At 32.9% G+C, this 19,331-nt stretch overlaps 1 protein-coding gene across 6 annotated transcripts in view; it reads left to right on the plus strand.

Annotated features, from left to right (window-relative positions):
• Positions 1-204: 204 nt before the first annotated feature.
• LOC143243910 (calcium-transporting ATPase sarcoplasmic/endoplasmic reticulum type-like) overlaps positions 205-19,331 on the plus strand; it is a 134,437-nt gene continuing 115,310 nt past the window's right edge. For 4 of the 6 annotated variants that reach the window (XR_013024810.1, XM_076487688.1, XM_076487685.1 and 1 more), the window contains exons 1-2: positions 205-433; positions 11,577-11,821. Coding sequence is in view for 5 of the 6 variants with exons in the window: in XM_076487688.1 (XP_076343803.1) it covers positions 11,704-11,821 (118 nt within the window). In the remaining variant the exon portion in view is untranslated. Of the gene's footprint in view, positions 434-7,937; positions 8,252-11,576; positions 11,822-19,331 lie in introns of those variants that run through there. The other 2 variants (XM_076487689.1, XM_076487686.1) reach the window with 1 other exon arrangement.

Here is a 19,331-nt window from a genome sequence, read left to right on the forward strand (position 1 = left end):
ATCAACGATTGACCGTTACATTATAACGCCCACACGGCTGAAAGAACGAGCATGTTTGCGACGGGGATTCGATTCTGCGACCCTCAGTTTACGAGTAGAACGCCTTAATCTACCTGGTCATGCCGGACCTCTAAAGTTTTATACGTAAACTATGTGTTTCCCAAACAGCTTTATTACTTTCGTTAATAACCGTTAGGTGACGCTACGGTTGCTGTAACAGATACTTCACTTGCTTCACTTTTGTGTATTACACACCCAAGTGTGTCTCACAAATGAATACGAACTTCAGTAGAATTGCAGTAAACGCGCGTGTAAGTGAATATGACGTTCATTAGGCCTTGAAGACTGTTTAAAAACAACGATATCCAGCTAGGAAATATTCCATTAGACCAGCCCGTTTTTTTGCATTTAACATACGAAATATTCGATTGGGGTAAGTTGGAAATTATACGTATATAAGAAAAATATTTACATGCAAATATGTAAATAAAATTAAATAAATTACATATATGTAACAAAACCTTAAAATCCCGTCGATTAATTTATCAGACATTTCAATAAATGTTTAATTAGTGCTCAAACGTTAATTTCATATCTAATAATATTTATGTATTATCAATTTACTGAAATGGACAAGAGTATATTGTCATATATTATCAAACCATTATAAAATATAAACGTTGTATGACCACAGCACTATCCTATTTTACAAATATAATTATGGTTAAAAAGAAAAAAAAAATGAAGGCCCTCACAAAAAGGTGTGTGTGTGTTTTTCGTATAGCAAAACCACAAAGGGCTATCTGTTCAGCGCACCGAGGGGAATCGAACCTCTAATTTTAGCGTTGGAAATCCGGAGACATACCGCTGTAGCGGTATGATATTGTTACTTCTATATTTCTATCCGTAATAAAAGAAATTTATTAAACACTAGAAATTGACTTATTTAACGTATATTAATCAAATTCTCAACGCAAATAAATTCAACCATATTTTTAGCTCATGTTTGTATCTGCAGCATATTTTTATTTCATACATTTAATCTCGCTAAAGTATGATCGTTTTTCACCTCTTATTACTTTATTGTTTGCTGTACTCATAATTTCACAGCTTTTGCGTTATATTTTAAATATGTCTCATCTTGTGAGTGTGGTTGTAAGGCTACACTTCTAATGCTCAAATTAAGTTATGTAACATTTCAGTATATAATATACTTGCTCAATGAGTAACTTATTTGACACAATATTTAAACTGGTTTTTCATACGGATCTCATCCAGATTGAGACGATGTTTGGGTTTAACTAGGTATTCTTTACTCGATGCATTACTGAAGTAGTTAGGCCAAATCCGTATAAAAACCTAAGAGGAAGAGACACTTGAGTAACATCGTATTTGGACAGTAGAACAAAATTTCGACCCAAGCGCGCTCTTCAACATCAACCTGATGAAGACTCCAGCGGTAACTCGAAATGTGGTCTAACTATAGCTAGGCAGATAATTTATTACAAATATGATTTACTGTCTGATGAAGCTAATCTTGTAAAGTCGTACATTAGGAATTTAAACGATGTGACTAAATGAAGTTATTTCTTAAAACGTATTTTATTATTCGTTGAGTCATTTTTAAGTTTTTTATGCCATATTTTAGTTATTTGTTCATGCAGGTTTTTAGAAGCCGCTTAATTTTACAAATTTCATTGAATATTAGCAGTAAAAAAAAACTTACACATTATCTGTCACAGCAGTACCCTTACACATTCTCCTCTTATTACCTGAAAGTTACAAACATATAATAAAGACGACTGTTTTTTGTTGTATATTTTGCAGGTCCATGACATACTGCCATGTACTTAATTTATACTAAAATGTTGTTTTAATGAAGTATATTACATGTAAATCTGTTAATATTATGAGATCGTTTCATATAAAAAAACTCACTAAATTTCGAACAATGTGAGATTTATATATTTTTTTCAGTAATTTCAAAGTTACTTGTAGTTGTAACATTAGGTAATGGAAGTAATACATAATGACGAGAAACCCATTTGAAATAAAAATGTATCTCAGAACGGCTATTATGGGTATAAAATTGATAATAAAAGTGGAATTATCCATTTTGCTAAAATCAAATAACTGTTTTTTATGCAATAAATAACGGTTGATATTATTATACTATTAAATTATTGATATGTTGAAGTAATAGTATAAATATAAATGCACGTTACAAGTTTTTAAAGAATTTTTTAAAATTATTTTTATTTTTATTGTCAGTCTTATAACACCTGAAAAGCATTTTTTTTAATTCGTGATTATGAATGAAATCCTGAATGAAAATTATTTATACAAATTTATTTATTTAAAATATAAGTATTAACACGCATATCCAAGGACAGAATACTGGACTTTATTCCCCCTTCTTCAGAGTTACAGGGAAGGAAATCTTATTTTTACATTTCTTTACAATAAATAACTTATGGTTACTGGGCGTTGTTATAATACATTATAAAGCGTATTTTTTGTCACAACTACAAATACAAATAATAATGAATAAGTTAATTGTCTTTAGAGCAAAGCTATTGATTCTATCTGACTACGTTTAGTTTGTTTTTCCCCCCAGTAGCACAGTGGTATGTCTGCGGACTTACACACTAAAAACCGGGTTTTAATACCCTTTGTGGGCAGAGCACAGATAGTCCATTGTATAGCTTTGTGCTTAATTCAAACACAAACAAACTTTAGTTTGTTTTTATCTTTAGTACGTTCACCTCAGAATAAAAACAAAACATTCAAAGGGGAAATTTTTTTTTTGAGGTGGTTTGTTTTGAATTTCGCGCAGAGCTACACGAGGGCTATCTGCGCTAGCCGTCCCTAATTTAGCAGTGTAAGACTAGATGGAAGGCAGCTAGTCATCACCACCCACTGGCAAGTCATGGGCTACTCCTTTACTAACAAATAGTGTGATTGATCGTCACATTATAACGCCTCCACAGCTGAAAGGGCGAATATGTTTGGTGTGATGGGGATTCGCACCCACGACCCTCAGATTACGAGTTAAGTGCCTTAACCATCTACCCATACCGGGCCGATGAGTTGGTTCTAAATCATGTCCTAAAACAACCTACTAAACATTTACCAATACAGCTTATTTTGAATACAATGGAGTTCTGCATTTTTTTTTTATCTCAATAGAACATGTTTTGAAATCTCTATATTATTTTTGTAGTATTGTTTTATTTCAATACGTGTGCTTTAGTGCCAGTTTATGATAGTTAATTTTTGTTCCTGGTGGTATGAACACTCAATGTGAGTTAATGAAACTAAACTCGAATAATTGGGTGGGCTAAAGAGGAGTGTCACGATTTTCGATATTCATGTTAGAAACTAAATACAAATGTAATCTATTAAAAACTCGATCTGTTATCTTACAAAAAGAAAAAAATTACAGAAAAAAAAACTTACGTTTGAATACATTTCAACCACGAAGACTCGGAATGTAGAGGTTTAGGTGTATTATTTTTGCATATAATAGTAGAAGTTCATGTTCAGTCAGGTACCATACTTTGCCATTTTCATTGAGCCTTCTTGATAATCTCTATCGACAGAACTAAAAGACATCACAGAGAAAACGGTTTTGTAGAGAGAAGAAACCATATCTTGTATTGTCCAACATGCATGATTAAAATATCGTATTATATGAAGAACTTTGGACTGGAGTATGGGTTTTAATTCTTCATAGCCGGAAACTGATGCGAATTCATCGACGCTTGTGTGTGATTCAAATTTCAGATATCTCAAGGAGTTAAAACTTTTATCCACAATTAAAAATAAAGAAAGAAAGAGTGTCGAAATGCTTTGTTTGGGAATCAACCCACCACACATGTTTTCCTGACTCGTAAACTGGAAGTTCAATATTTGACGCTCCTTTTTTCTCGTAGTTGTGGTCACAATAAGATGATATTTTGTACACAGAACAAAAAGACTCTTTGCTTTGTATGCCGTACCTCGTGCTCAATGAAAAAACTACATGCTTCCAAAATGACTCGCATTTCCTTTGTCACCGTAGAAATCCTGACAACTGTCATGGCACAGTGCCACTTTAGGAATAGATCTTATTGTATTTTATAATTACAATGAAAACGATTCATTGAGGATTCTAGTCATTCATAAACATGATAAACGTATTCATTCACAATCTTTAAATAATATGGAAAAGTTTAAGTCTTTTAATACTCCAACATACTAAACGATGCCTGAATAAACCAATGTACGGTGATACTTATTCAAATTGATTATACTGGGCAAAATAGTTAGGTTTGTTTGTTTTTGAATTTCTTGCAAAGCTACACAAAGGTTTTTTGAGCTAGCCGTTCCTAATTTAACAGTGTAAGACTAGAGGGAAGGCAGCTAGTCATCACCACTCACCGCCAACTCTTGGGCTACTCTTTTACCAACGAATAGTGGGATTGACCGTCACATTATCACGCCCACACGGTTGAAAAGGCGAGCATGTTTGGAGCGAATGGAATGCGAACCTGCGACCCTCAGATTACGAGTCGCACGCTTTAACCCACCTGGCCATGCCGGGCATAATAATTAGGCTAAACAAAGAAACAAAGAGTAAGATTATGTGAGAAGCAAACATGAAAGCATAATAGCAACTGTGCATATACAGACAGTTTTTCATTTAGCGATTTTAAACATAATTATATTAATTTTGTACCTCGTTTTCACTAACTGTCTGTGCATATGGCTAAGAAATAGCTCTTTTAGCAGTTTTATTATTTTACTTACTTTTCATTGTCTCTGTGTGCATATAAATAAAGAAATTGTTTCAAATAATTTAGGGCATTTGTATATATATCCACCAATGATATACCTTTATACCTGTTAGACGTCTAGGAATATAAAGTTTAAAGAAATTTTCAAGCCTAATTTTGATACAATATGCGATACATTTTTGTTTATTCCTGCTGATTCATCTAAACATATAAAGTGGTAATCTCAATAATGATGAAAATAATTTCACAATAATTGATCCATACGCTGTTAGATGTGTATTTTTAATGATAGCCCAATGTGGCTTTGCTACAAGAAGGCATATATACATAATCATATTTAATAAACTATTTATATGAATAATTATAAACGTAAATTTAGTTTAATAATTTTTACTATTTTAGTTTTTCTTTTATTATCTAGGACTCTCTCCGTAACTTAACCGGATTTGAAAGTATAAACGAATTAGACATGAATGCTGACAATATGTAATAAGAGAGAGAGAAAAAAAGAAGAAATATTTGTATACTGTAGTGTATACATGGAGCATATTGCAAAGTACTGCGGTCATTTTCGCTCAAAAAGGGCTAATGAAGTTCTTCTGTCCCCTTTAATAATCACTTGATAGCTGAAGTTTCGTTTTTGTTTTGTTAAGCACAAAGACGCGCTGTGGTTATCTAAATCCTATTTTTAGTGTCATAAACTTCCAGGTTTATCGCTGGGTGCGCTAGCTAAAGCAGTTCTAACGACTTGAACGCTATTTAAATTTCTGGTGAAGGAATTATTATGTCGACTCCCCTGTGTTAAACTTTTTTATACCCTACTGGGTATTTATCGTATAATAATTGCTGATTATTTGTTAAAACAGGACATCTACCTACCCTCCAAAAACGTTGGGGTGATATGTATATACATATTTTTTAACAAATAGTTTTGAATTTCACCTTAAGCTACACGAGGGCTATCTACGCTAACCGTCCCTAATTTAGCAGTGTAAGACTAGAGCGAAAGCAGCTAGTTATCATCATCCACCACTAATTCTTGGGCTACTCTTTTATCGATGAATAGTGAGATTGACCGTACATTATAACGCCCTTACAGCTGAAAGAGCGAGCAATGTTGGTGTGACGGGGATTCGGACTCATGACTCTCAGATTACGAACGGAGAGCCTTAACAACCTGGGCATGCTGGCCGTTTTTTGTTTGAAGTTAATCAGAAAAATACACAATGGACTATCTATGTTTTACCTACCACACGTACCAAAAACCGGTTTCTAGTAGAGTGAGTTCCCATACATACTGCTGTGCCACTGGGGAGTTAAATTATTAGTAAATAAAGTTTATTTTTTTTACGAGTTAACTAATTTAGCACTTAGTAAAATCAAAATTGAAGTTATACACACACACAATGTATACATGTTATTCATATTTTATGCAAGTTAGATATATTTTTATTTTTTTGTGTTTTTATTAACACAATTTGTCTTTATTTTTCTCTATATGAGGTTTCGACGAATCGCTAGATGGCAGCACACTAATATTATAATTTGGTTGTACAAAGCAATGTTTATTTTCTTATACAAAGCATCACATCGTTTTAACTGCTGTGTCCAACAAGTAGAATCGAACACATGATTTTAGCGTTGTAAATCTGTAAACTTATCTCTTTCCCAGTGAGGAACACAAAATTAAGTGTCTTAGTTTTTCCAGTTTTAATTAGAGAGTCAGAAGCGTCGTTATATCCTTGAAATATTTGAGGATTGGGCTCAGAGGCGTGGGAATTATGGGCGTTTCAGTATGATGTTTTCTGAATTCTGTTTTCGTAATCTGAGGGTCGCGGGTTCGCCACCCCGTCGCGCCTAACATGCTCGCCCTTTCAGCCGTGGGGGCGTTATAATATGACGGTCAAACCCACCAATCGTTGGTAAAAGAGTAGCCCAAGAGTTGGAGGTGAGTGGTGATGACTAGCTGCCTTCCCTCTAGTCTTACACTGCTAAATTAGGGACGGCTAGCACAGATAGCCCTCGAGTAGCCTCGAGGTTAGCTAACAATGGTTAGCTCTAAGTCATTAATAAAATGATTAATTATTATATTTTGCTCACTTTGTCAAATCCGTTTCTCAAGCAGCACTAATAAAGCATTTTCAGAAATAAATATTTAATTTTCAAATGAACTAAAATCTTATACTAATAGTGTTAAAACAATTTATATATTTTTTCCAAATATATTTAGAGGAGTGTAGGAACCGGTTCAATAGACGAAGCAATTTTTTTTATCTTTTCTCTTTCTTTTTATTAAAACCTTATCATTGTTACTGTATTAAAGCAGAATTTATAATTAAACAACCTAGATTCTGTAAGGTTCAGGTTTCGTTCAGGGTTGTCGGTCTAATTGGAAGAGTAATACTTGTTCGATATTTAGAAATTGCAAATGTTTAGCGTGAAAGCCATTCAGATGAGATAAGTGTTGTTTTTTTGTGTTCAGAGGTGACTAGTGAACCTCAATGAAACTCTACGTTCATTGTCACCGCAAAAGAAAAACTATAATAAGTTTTTCCTAAGAGGGCACTGTGCCATGATTGTTGTCAGACTACCACAGTGACAAAGTTATCATCATTCATCTGACAAAGCACGTCATCCAGTTTTCATTTACCACTGGGGATGACGTTTAACCATACAACTATATTAGGAAAAGTCTGTACAAGCTGAAAGTTTGGTTTTTAGCGCAAAACTACACGCTGAGTTATGTGTACCATGTTCAGATCGTAGATGTTTAATTTGGTTTTTCCTTCTTTTCACCATGTGTTCATTCTTTACACTGCTGGAAACAATTTAATTTCAGGATCATGAAATTCTTTCCTCGTTAGAATTCTGTACAGAATTTAGTAACTTAATAAATTTGTTTTATTTACATTGTACTTTGTTATGTTAAGGATTTGTTATGTATATTTTGTAAGTGCTGAGTCATTTATTTGTGCTCCCCTAGTGGCACAGCGGTAAGTGTGCGACTCACACTGCTAGAAACGGGTTTCGATACCCGTGATGGGCAAAACACAGTTAGCCCATTGTGTAGCTTTGTGCATAATTCTAAATAAACATCTATTAGTTGTTTTATTTCGAAATATTTGTTCAAGTATTGCACAACATCGTTTAGTTACACCTAGGCTACGTATTAGCTCCTTTTGCATTAGGTTGTGTACTAGATATAACCAATCATTTATAACCACACGAGTCTGCGTTGTTAATCTTTACTTTGTGTAACAGAAATGTTTTACGTCTAATGGTACTACGGGTACTGATGATAAGCATATTTAAAGTTAGGCTTAAATAAATATAACACGTAACCATAGTACATGGAATTTGGTTGAAATTAACTAAAATAAGTTTAAGATTGTTTTCATAATCTATTCATATACTTAATTACGTCATATACGAAGTGAACTGTGTGTGTTTATCATGAAAATAATAGTGTAAAGGTAGGCATGACCTGAGTTAATAATATTAATAATAATTAATATCTATGTAATATAATTAGATGTCTGTACTGTAGTATCTATAACAATTATAATATTTTTATCCACGAACTGTTCCTACTGCTATCTCTGCTACTACCAGTATCATAATACCTTTTGTGGAAAAGATGGACCGTACAGATTATTCGGCTAGTGATTTTGTATGTCTTAATGCATTTTACTCGTTTACACGTGTTCTTGCTTGGAGAAGTCTTAGTCTACGTGGGCACTTGAGCAGTTTCGTTACTGCATCTTCTGAAAGTTTTTAGTTAGTAACTAGGTCATATTTTTTATTAGTAATGGTATGCTTATAAAGTGTCATGGATATATTTTGTTCAAGTACATCACAAAATAGCTAAATAAAAATTAGTTTTTTTTTCACGATTGCACCCAATATTAATGTGATGTGAGTTTTGTAGAATATTTCTTAAATTTGAAACAATCTAGAAAGACAAGCCATATCTATCATATCCAGAGGTGGTCTTATCTGTTGGGCAATTGCCCAGGACCCCACACAAGAAAGGGCCTCTGAACCTTTCATTCTGTTTTTGAGCTGTTTTTTCATTATGGGGCTCAGTTTACTTAATTTTGCTTGGGGCTTCTAAATGATTAAGACTGCCCTGATCATAGCTATAAATTCTAGTGATATGCATTGGTTTGGTATTTTGGCAATAGAACTTAGAAATAGCTTTCATTTAAAATAGATACAAGGAACCCCTAAGCTACAGCTATTGTAAAGTTCAAATTTAGAAAACTTAATGCTTTAATGAATACTTACCTGCCATACGGTGTTTAATGAACAGGTAATGAATACCTGGATTTTTCAATTTAGAATGTTTATTAGGATTGTTTCAGAATAGTAGTAGTAGTAACTACAGTGATTATACAATAAATCTTGATTTGAAATATATCTTAACACAGTCTTATGTAATGTATAACAAATATATTAAGTATATAAATAAACATGAGGCCCACAACAACTTTCTTCAGTGGGAGTGGTTCAGATTCTACTGAGTGTAATTTGACACATATATATTCAATATTTCAAACTGTAATAACCAACAACAACTAAAATATTATGCTTGATTTATGTATATGATCATATCAGATATAAATGTGTGAAATATTCTCCATAACTTCAATAACGTGTCTAGCTCTGTTCTCCTGAAACAAACTTTTGTTGATCTGCAGTTCTATCTAAGTCGATGTTTGTATCATATTGGATGAGGATTAGTACTAGTGAATGTAGGTATAGCTGCATAACCTTTTCAGTGAATTAATACTTATGTTACATTAATAAAGATATTACTGGTAATGTAGATTCAATCTTTAAGAGCACAAAGATTTTTGAGAAACATATTTTGTGACATACCCAGAAAAAATTTACATGGGGCAGACCACAGAACAATGTTATCATGGTTCATTCTTGCCAGTGCCTGTTTAGATAGTTCAGGTGTAATACTGGGTGATTTGTGGAATTTGCTGATAGGGAAATTATATAGCTTGTTAATCAGTTGCATTCAATTAAACAGTTATTCTCATGAGATTTGGAGAGTTAGGATAATAAAAAATAGTAATAATTGGAAACATTAATTTCAGTTAGTTGATTATTTGTTGTGAGTTGTGACTAGTAGATTAGGCATGAATTAATTAGAAATAATAATGAGAACTCACAATAGCAGTGTTCAATTACTTAAATAGTTAGAATAATTGAAGACAGTAAAAGTAATAAATGCTTTATGTGACAGTAATTGAATTAATCATTCAGTTGTATTCAGGTGATGAAAGATCCTGGAGGTAAAGATCTACAACTTCTGTCATTGATGCAGATGCTTTACAAAAATGTTTTTGACAGTTGGGAAACCTTGTGTGATAAGCTTAAAAATTGCTCTTCTATATCACTGAATTTAAGGAAAACAAGGGCCCTGTTGCTACACTAAGGCTGTTCCATCCACTAAACTAAAATTTTAAATGCAAAAAAACTCCAAGCCAATATTTATCATTTAAATATCTTTTAAGCCATCCCTTAAATTTCTTTACCACATCCACTAAAACTAAAGGAAATCCATTCTAAAGGCCAACTAGCCTGTAAGAAAAGCAAAAACCGTCTTGGCTGAAATAAACTCTTACTTTGTCAAACATCAGCATTTTCCTTATCTGAAAATGTATTTCTGATAGGTACTTATGTCTTTGTATGTTGAGATTTTGTAGAAGCCACTATTCTTGAACTACTTCTAGTTTCTTTGTGCTGTATTTTGAGGACAAAAGATGAGAGGCACAAGTTTCAAGATGTGAAGAAGAGAGGCTAGTCTTCAGTTAAGAGATTTATATTTCTAATAGCATGATTGACTTGAGTTGTCATTGACAATAGTGAAAGTCAGCGCTTTACAGTGATTTCATGAAAAATGAATGATGTCTTTAAATTTTAGGTGTTGAAGGACCAAATGGATCCCTTGTTGCCCATGCATAAATCCTATGAATCTCTATCTTTTAATATCTGTATGTTCCTAACTTTTGTGTGACAGTGAAATTATTAACATTATGTTATATAAACTATAAATTATGATTTAACATCTAATCTGCAAGTCAGTAAAATATGTTTGGTGGGTTGATTCCCAAATGAAGCTTTTTCGCAAATGCTTAACAGATTTGAACTCTATAATGCCTGAAATCTGAATTGCCCATCAATGTAACCAAAGTTACACTGATTCCCAGGCTATAAAGGAGTAAAACCTGTACCCCCAGTTCAAAATCTTACATAAAACATGGTATTGGCTGCACATGTTGGCTCTTAGATACTCGTGATTTGTGTCATTAGTGATGGCTGACAGTAAATTGTTTTGTTTTATATGCTAACAGATCAAGCTTTTTATCAGAGTTTATTTTTTAGTTGTAATTTGAATACTGAAGACTGTTACATGCCTCGTGCTCACTCAATCACCCAAATTTGGTCTCACTGACTGGAAGACTGGGTTTTGGAAATAGTATTTTGTCTATCAAATACAAGAAATCAAAATCTAGTTATCTTTTTACTGAGGAAATTGCTGTTATGAAGCATTTCAATTTTGGGCTAAAAATGGATGGATAACTAATTATATGAGAACCCACTTACACCTAATTTATAGGACAACGTGCAAAATTACAATTGTATTCTAATCATTATTCTTTACTATTATCTTTTTTAGTATTTACTCCATAGTGTTCCTCGTACATTAAATACTTTGTATTGTCTAAAATTTTTTAACTTTGTAATTGTGTAGTTAATGTTTTGTCTTTTGGCATATTACAGGTAGCTACAGGTTACAAGCTGAAGTGTTTTTGATCATAAGGGTTTTTTCTGCACGACCAGATACTTTTATATAATTGTGTGCAAACAGAAATCTCAAGAAGTAGTGGGTGAAGTTGATACAAAAGTCATGGAGTTAGCACACACAAAAAGCTGCCAAGAAGTCTTAGAATATTTTTCAACTGACCCTGAAAGAGGGTTGTCTGAGGAGCAAGTTCAAAAAAATTTAGAAAAATTTGGACCTAATGGTAAGATTTATTTTGAATAAGGGGTCTGTATAGCATACATTATATATAATATTGTTTACATCTCAGTATATAGTTGTGCCACATATTAAAAAGGTCAACATTTAATACTGCTACAGAAAAACAATTTTGTAATTACTTTTATCAAGTGTTGTGTTATGAGAATGCATAGTTTATTTGGTACATTTTACATGTGATACTTTGGAAATATAGTACTTGTACTTCACTTTTACTTTTTTCATTTACTGTTTTGGTGATTATTTCCATGTAATGAGGTTTTTATAACAGAAGTATTGACTTTCAGAACTCTTTGAAGGTTTAAAATTGAACAAACACAGTTGTAAGTAGAAGCTGTTTTTGTATATCCAGGTCTATAATTGAAGTGTTTACTGGTCTGCACACTAGACAGCCTGAAGAAAATTATAGAAAGTGAACTAAGAACATGATGATACCTTTCTGCCAACATGCCAGTCAGAAATCATTTCTGCATTGCCCATGGATTCAGTTTAGAATTCAGTACAATAACCAGAAAAATTATCAATAATATAAACTATGGACATTTTATCCTTCAAGACTATTCATATGCACCAAACCTTGATAATATTAAAAATTAAAATCCACCTCATATTTTTCCCAAAATTTATTCCCTTTTTAAATAGGTCTATGTTTTTTAAAGTAGTGGTTATTTTAAAACAGAGATAGATAAATTAAAAAAAAATTAACTCATTTATGTAATTACACACACACATACATAGTAAAAACTTTCCACTAGACATTACTGGTAACAACATATTTATTATTCTTGATAAAGAATGTTGTAAGGAATTTAATATTGCAGGCTATCAGCAAGTACTTTTTCTTTTCATCTCTTTAGAAGCCAACTTGGTAAAATCTTCAGTTTATACTTTTCTCATGTATTACTAACATAATCATCTCTCATAAATGTATATATATACATATATACACCTTGATCATATTATTTCTTTAATCATTATCAGAAGAATAGACATATTCTGATATTTTAGTAATTATTAAGCAAGATCTTTACATTTCAGAAACACTGCAGTTATGTTTGTGAGTAGAGTTGAAGATATTGATACTTGCATTTTATTTAATAATAAATAACAGAAGCTATGATAAAATGCATTGATGTTCAGATAGTTCTGTTTTTTTTTAAGTAGTGGTTTTATGTGAAAGAGATTAGGACAGATATTTTTAATTCTAAGTCTTCTCTATGATATAACTAAATGTTTGTCTCTTTCCATACCATAAGTGGAAAAAATGACTTTTTTTACAACATATTTGGCTAAGAGCTTGAAAAGGCAAAGTGAAACAAGACCATTCAGGATACTGTGGTTCCCTTCATCCAGAAAATTGAAAATAAGACTGCAAATTCATTGATTTAACCCCATGTTAATTTTTCCAATTTTAAAACCCTTATGTACATGTTGATTGAGTTACATTCAAAATTTAATTAAACCACTTATAAATGTATTTTATTGAAATTAATATTATCAATAAATTATAACTTAGTTTATGTATTATCTAAGTTTTATTCCTTTATTTTGAAATAAAAGATTTAAAATGATAATTAAAACTGCAGGTTTTGCTGTCATATGATCTGCTTCTGGATACAAGTCTAAACAAGCTATTATATATGATACAGTGATAATAGACTAAAGACTATCAGCATACAAGGTGAAATTGAAGTTCTGTGTGTCTGTAGTTAGCATCTGGAGAACTTCAAAGAATTTTTCAATAGATATTTCACATTCTAATATTTCTAAGTTTAAGGTCAGCAAAGTCCACTTATAAAGTCAAAGCTATGTTGCTGGGTGATAGTTTCAGTTGAATGACATACTTGCTATCAATAAAAAGAGATTTCCCACTATTATATTATATCCTTAAGAAAGTTCTACCAGTGAATGTATTTGTGGCATGAGATAGAAAAGAAACTTAGTCCATTGTTCTCTTGAGGTGCAGTGTTTGGCAAAGCAAAGTCCACTTATAAAGTCAAAGCTATGTTGCTGGGTGATAGTTTCAGTTGAATGACATACTTGCTATCAATAAAAAGAGATTTCCCACTATTATATTATATCTTTAAGAAAGTTCTACCAGTGAATGTATTTGTGGCATGAGATAGAAAAGAAACTTAGTCCATTGTTCTCTTGAAGTGTGCTTAGTGTTTGGCAAGTGTTTTTCACCTTGCATATTAGTTTGCCAAACACTTAGATTGCATTTAGGTTTTACATTTATATTTTTATTAGTTTTGTATTATTTGTGTTTATAAATGCATGTTTAAAAAATTATGATTGTATATATTTGACTTAATATAGAAATGTCTGGAAATGTCTAAGCAAGATAGCTTAATATATATATGCAACTATTAGAAAAATAGTTTGTGGATGACTTTTACCCTGTAATAACTGTTACAACCACATGGTCTTGTTGGCATACCTGTATCAAGAATAATAGAGACAAAGAATTGGAAAATAAAATTAATAATATACCAAGTGAAAAGGTAAAAGACATAAAATTATGCACATGAGAAAAAAAAAAAGTCAACAGTCTATAAACATTTGAAAGGTATACACATATTTCCATTCCTTAAATTTAATAATTTCATTGCACTATACATTGATGATAATATTTAGAGTTAATGATATAATAGAGAAAATAAAAAGTAAAATATAAACATCTACTTTAAAAAACATATGATATTCATTTAGGAGGCACTAGAGATTATGCAAATAAAATTTGAAAAATATAAGATAATAAGTAATATTTTTATACTAGGAATGAAAATCACATTGCCTGTGAATTATGCTGGGTCTGAGTGCTTGTTACTACATCAAGTAATGATTATTTTATTATAGATAGTAGAAAAAAATCAAAATGTCTTATTTTGCAAAAAGTACATAATTTGAGGATTGTGTGAGACAAATATAAAACTATTTCGTCAACTGGTTTTGTTTTTATAAAGAACTTTCATGAGAGTTGCATACCTACTTATAATGTTAGTAGATCATGGTCATAATATATTCCTTTACCTCTAGTAAAAGTCCAGAAGAATTCATATCAGTAACAAAAACCATGGGTTCCAACTCTAGTATTCATAATAGTATCCAAAACCCTAAATATCACCACTTAAATGTATAGCTTTCAAGAAAGTTGTCTAGATTTCTAAAGATCATCAAAACATAAATCCACCCATGGTAACTTATTTGATGCTACAGAGAAAATATGTTCAGAAATCTCAAGCTGATATTTATAGATTTTAACCAGAAATTATTCCAATTGCTCTTTGGCATTTCTCCTTTCCAAATGCTAATATCTCTTCTGCAGCTAGAGAACCAGACTGTATTCAATAGACCACTTGATATATTTGATGCAGAAATTTTGTATTTTCACCAATATAGATTTTGTAAAAAGCATCGATAAGAACAGGTATTGTATTAAAGCAACTTCAAGTAAAGAGCTTCAAAATAGGCCACTTGTAATTTAGCATTTCATTAGCATGCAAGTGGCTCTGGGTTTTAGTCCTATGTGTTGTGTTTTAGTATTTCAATATTTCATAACTTTAATATTTGTATTTTGTAAGAATCTCTACAGAAGATCAGTCACAATCTTTTCTTGTTTGAGAGACAGAAATGTTCCTGTACTGCAAAAATATGTCTATGATGTTTTTGTCAAATTTTTCAGATGAATCACCCTTCAAGGTGGATTCCTGTATGTGGTGTGAAGGGACCTTCTGGAGAAAATCCTCTACTTTCACTTTACCTCCTATGGGATCTGAATGTTCACCCACATTTTTGCCATGTGTGGTGACCCAGGAAGGAGAGGATCCTGATAGTTGAGGGTTCCAGCCCTAACACACAATTTTGGCCTTTACTTCCTATAGATGGGCAGTCTGGTGTTGCTGCAGTGTCCTTGTTTGGCACTGCAGCAAGTCCCCTCATAGGGCTCCATGGTGAGTGGGGACTGTGGGCACTGAAAAGTTCTTACTCTATTGTTGATACCCACATTCATGAAGAAAAAATAAATAAATAAAATTGAGAAAAAACACGATAATTTGTAAACAGCCATAAAGAAATGACTCTATTCAACAGTTGTCATCTCAACCAGTTTCTGTACCTTGATTTCTCATTTTGCACATAATTATCTGAGAAATCCTCAGGGCAAATGTGACCCCTTTTTTTTTATTCAGAAGGGGTTAGAGGGGCTTACTGGTTCACCCAAGTTAGTAAAAGTTATGCTCTGGAGACCTAACTTCCTGAGTTTGAAGAGCGTTGAGATACATCCTTTGAGGTTAATCCCCATGACATCTTTGTCTTTGGCAATGCTATTCCTTCTAGATAATGTGTCACATAATCGACAACTGTCAACGTATACCAGTTGTCTGTGTCAGATATAGGTGCTAATGATTTAGTCAAGTCCACAGTTACCTTGTTCAATAACTCTTCCATGAGGAACACCTCACACAGTGGCACCTTTTCTCTAGGTATTGTTCTTTAGCAAATGTCACATGACCTACTGAATCTGGTCACATCTCCAATTACTCCCAGTCAGTAGAAGGTGCTGGTGATTCTATGTACTGACATCTTCACACGTAGGTGTCCTCCCATAATCAATTTGTGAGCCAACTTCATCAGTTATGTCCAGTATTTTGTTGGTACTGTGATCTATTTAAGTACCTTGGAAGAATTGTCTTGAAAGATCCAGCTCCTATTCATGCTTTGTGGCAAAACTCACAATCATGCATCTAGTTATATCTCTCTAACTTTGTCTAACTATATCTATATATCTAACTCAAATAATATTTTGTACTTGTATTTATGGTGTGACTGAGGCCTATAATGCTCTACATACTATGAGAGATTATTCTGCATCTTCTGACATCATACCTCCATACTTTCATAGGCATTTTCCTGTGAAGGTTGGACTGAGACAAACTGCCCAGTCACCTTTGTCCCAAAACCGACTTTGGTCAAATTTTTCTACCTTTTCAGGAAAGTATACATGTCATCTTTCTGTTCATCAAATATGGGCAGCATGGGTCAGCTGGCCCTTACCCCATTGTCATTCTTGGATCCTTCATATTTTGGGGGAGCTTGGTGATTTTGGTTTGTGCTCTTACTCTCTCCTTTTTTACAGGTTATTTTTTCTCTGTCTCCTTTTCATCCATCTCTCTTTGTGCTCTTATCATTTCAATATCCAATCTTTCCTTTTCTCATTTTGTGGTCTTATTTTCTCTGTTTTCAGTTTTTTCTCTCTTTCCTTTTCTTCTTTTGCATTTGCCTATTCTCTCTCTAGGTCTTATTATTGTTTAACAGACTCTTGTAGATCACTCACACTTGCAAGTCACATGCCCTGTCTATCCAAAGTTAGTCAGTATAGCTACATAGTGTGAGTCTGATCTCTACATTATTTTTTCCACCGTCACAGCAGTTCATATATAGGCTTTCTTTGCCAACTGTTGTTTATGTCTATTTCCCTTTACCATTGTCAGGTTTTTATTTATGTGTTGGTCGGAATCTCTACAGTAGGTGTTTGTGCCTTCTTGGCCATAAATTTCAAGAATAAGTAAAGAGCACACAGTCCACTTGTTTTACTATAATATATTAAAACAAGTTGTATGTACAATTGTCAAATAGTTGTTTCTATCTAGAGCTTTAAATAATTGTATTTTTCATCAAAGTTTACACAAGCTGGTTCAGTTACTTTGATCAAATTGGGAAAACAATTTTTTGCTACATTTTGTTATTAAGTTATAGTTTGGGATAATTCCACTTTAAAAATTGCCACTATATAATCTTTATGATGAAATTCTCAGTCTTGCAGTTTAGATGTATTGATCTAACTATCTTTGTCTAACTATATAACTATCTATATCTGTAATTGAAACTACATTTTATATGTGTATTTGTAGCCTGACTGAGCCCTTGAATGTTGTACACACTATCAAATATTTAGATGCAATAATAATAAAAACAAGGAAACATAGAAGTTCATAGTAACATTATGCAACAATACAAATTCACAACGTGTGATGTGTACACAATTTATCATATTAAAGATGTATCTGTTCTTTTTCTCAGTTATGGATGTTGCTGAGCTTACTAATTCCACTATACCTTATAAATAGGATTAAAATGAATGGCATTGGTTGTAATAGCATTTTTAATATTTGACCTATAGCTTCTTTGACAAATATCCCATGTCTAACAATACATTTTCACTTCACAATGAATTTCTGGGCAAACAAATTGTACAGTTCCTTATAAAGGGTTTTCTTAGCTCCAAACTTTCCTCCAAATAACATCTTGTGAAAAGCTCTTATAATCTTTTCTCTAAACTTTGTTGGCACTACCTACTGGCTCATTATTCTGTTATTCCTTTTGGTCTCTGCAAACACATCCTATATGTTGTATTGGTATTCTCAGTCTCCCTTCCTATCCATGTTACTTTGTTTGACTAACTCAAAGGATTTTGTTAAAGTTCAAAGTACCTGTTGCTTTATGTGCCTTGATCAATATATGCTCATGTCCCAAATTAACAGTGTTCAATGGACTTTTCATTTGTTGAGCTGCCAGCTGTTTCTGAGGCTACATTTCTATTTCTAACTCCTCTTCAATCTTTTCAAAACTCTGAATCTCACCTGTCAGTAGGAAGTTTTTCTTATTTCCCACTTGAGGCTGGGCTCGACCATCTTTCTTGCACCTTTATTTCATGATGATCTTGGTATCTAAGAAACTTCTTTCTTTTCTTCTTAGAGGGGATTAGAGGGACTTGCTGGCTCCCCAAAGTCAGTAAAGAAGTTGTGCTTTGGAGACATTTTGGTGGAAACATCTTCATCACAGCATACCAAACTCCTCTTGAAATCAAAAGCCATTGGGGATATACCCATTGAGGTTACTCTTCATGTGACTTTGAATTCTTCCAGAGGAGTTTTAGTTGGGAGCAATCTAAATAACATTGTTGAGGTGTAAATACTTGCTGGTTTCTCTAGCCAAGGCGTTACTATGGTACACCAAATCTCTACCCATAAAGATGGAATTATGGACCTTACCAGTGTTCTGATACTAACATTTACATCACCTCATCCTCCTGCCACAGACAGAGCAGGTTATCTGAACTGCAAGGTATGGCCTTACATTCCTAGCCCTCTCAGATGTTTCCAGTGTCAGCAGCTTGGTCACTCAAAAACATTATGTTGTGATTCTTTGGTATGCGCTTTTGTGGTAGTAAAGGCCACAAAAGTTACAAGTGTAACCTGTAACCACATTGTGTTAACTGTATTGGCCCACACCCCTCTCACTCTGTTTCTTGCCCTAAATTGGTAGAAGAGAAAGAGGTGCAATGCTTAGACTGGAATAATATCACCTACTCAGAGGCTCAGAAATTAGTCTCCAACTCTATTTCAGACATTTGCTGCTGCACTCCATTCCACTACCACTTTGGGAATGCAGACAGATTTTTCCGTACCTCCAACAGAGTCATTTGCAAAACATCT

The sequence above is a fragment of the Tachypleus tridentatus genome, chromosome 2 (assembly GCF_004210375.1).
Source record: "Tachypleus tridentatus isolate NWPU-2018 chromosome 2, ASM421037v1, whole genome shotgun sequence".
Lineage (NCBI taxonomy): Eukaryota > Metazoa > Arthropoda > Merostomata > Xiphosura > Limulidae > Tachypleus > Tachypleus tridentatus.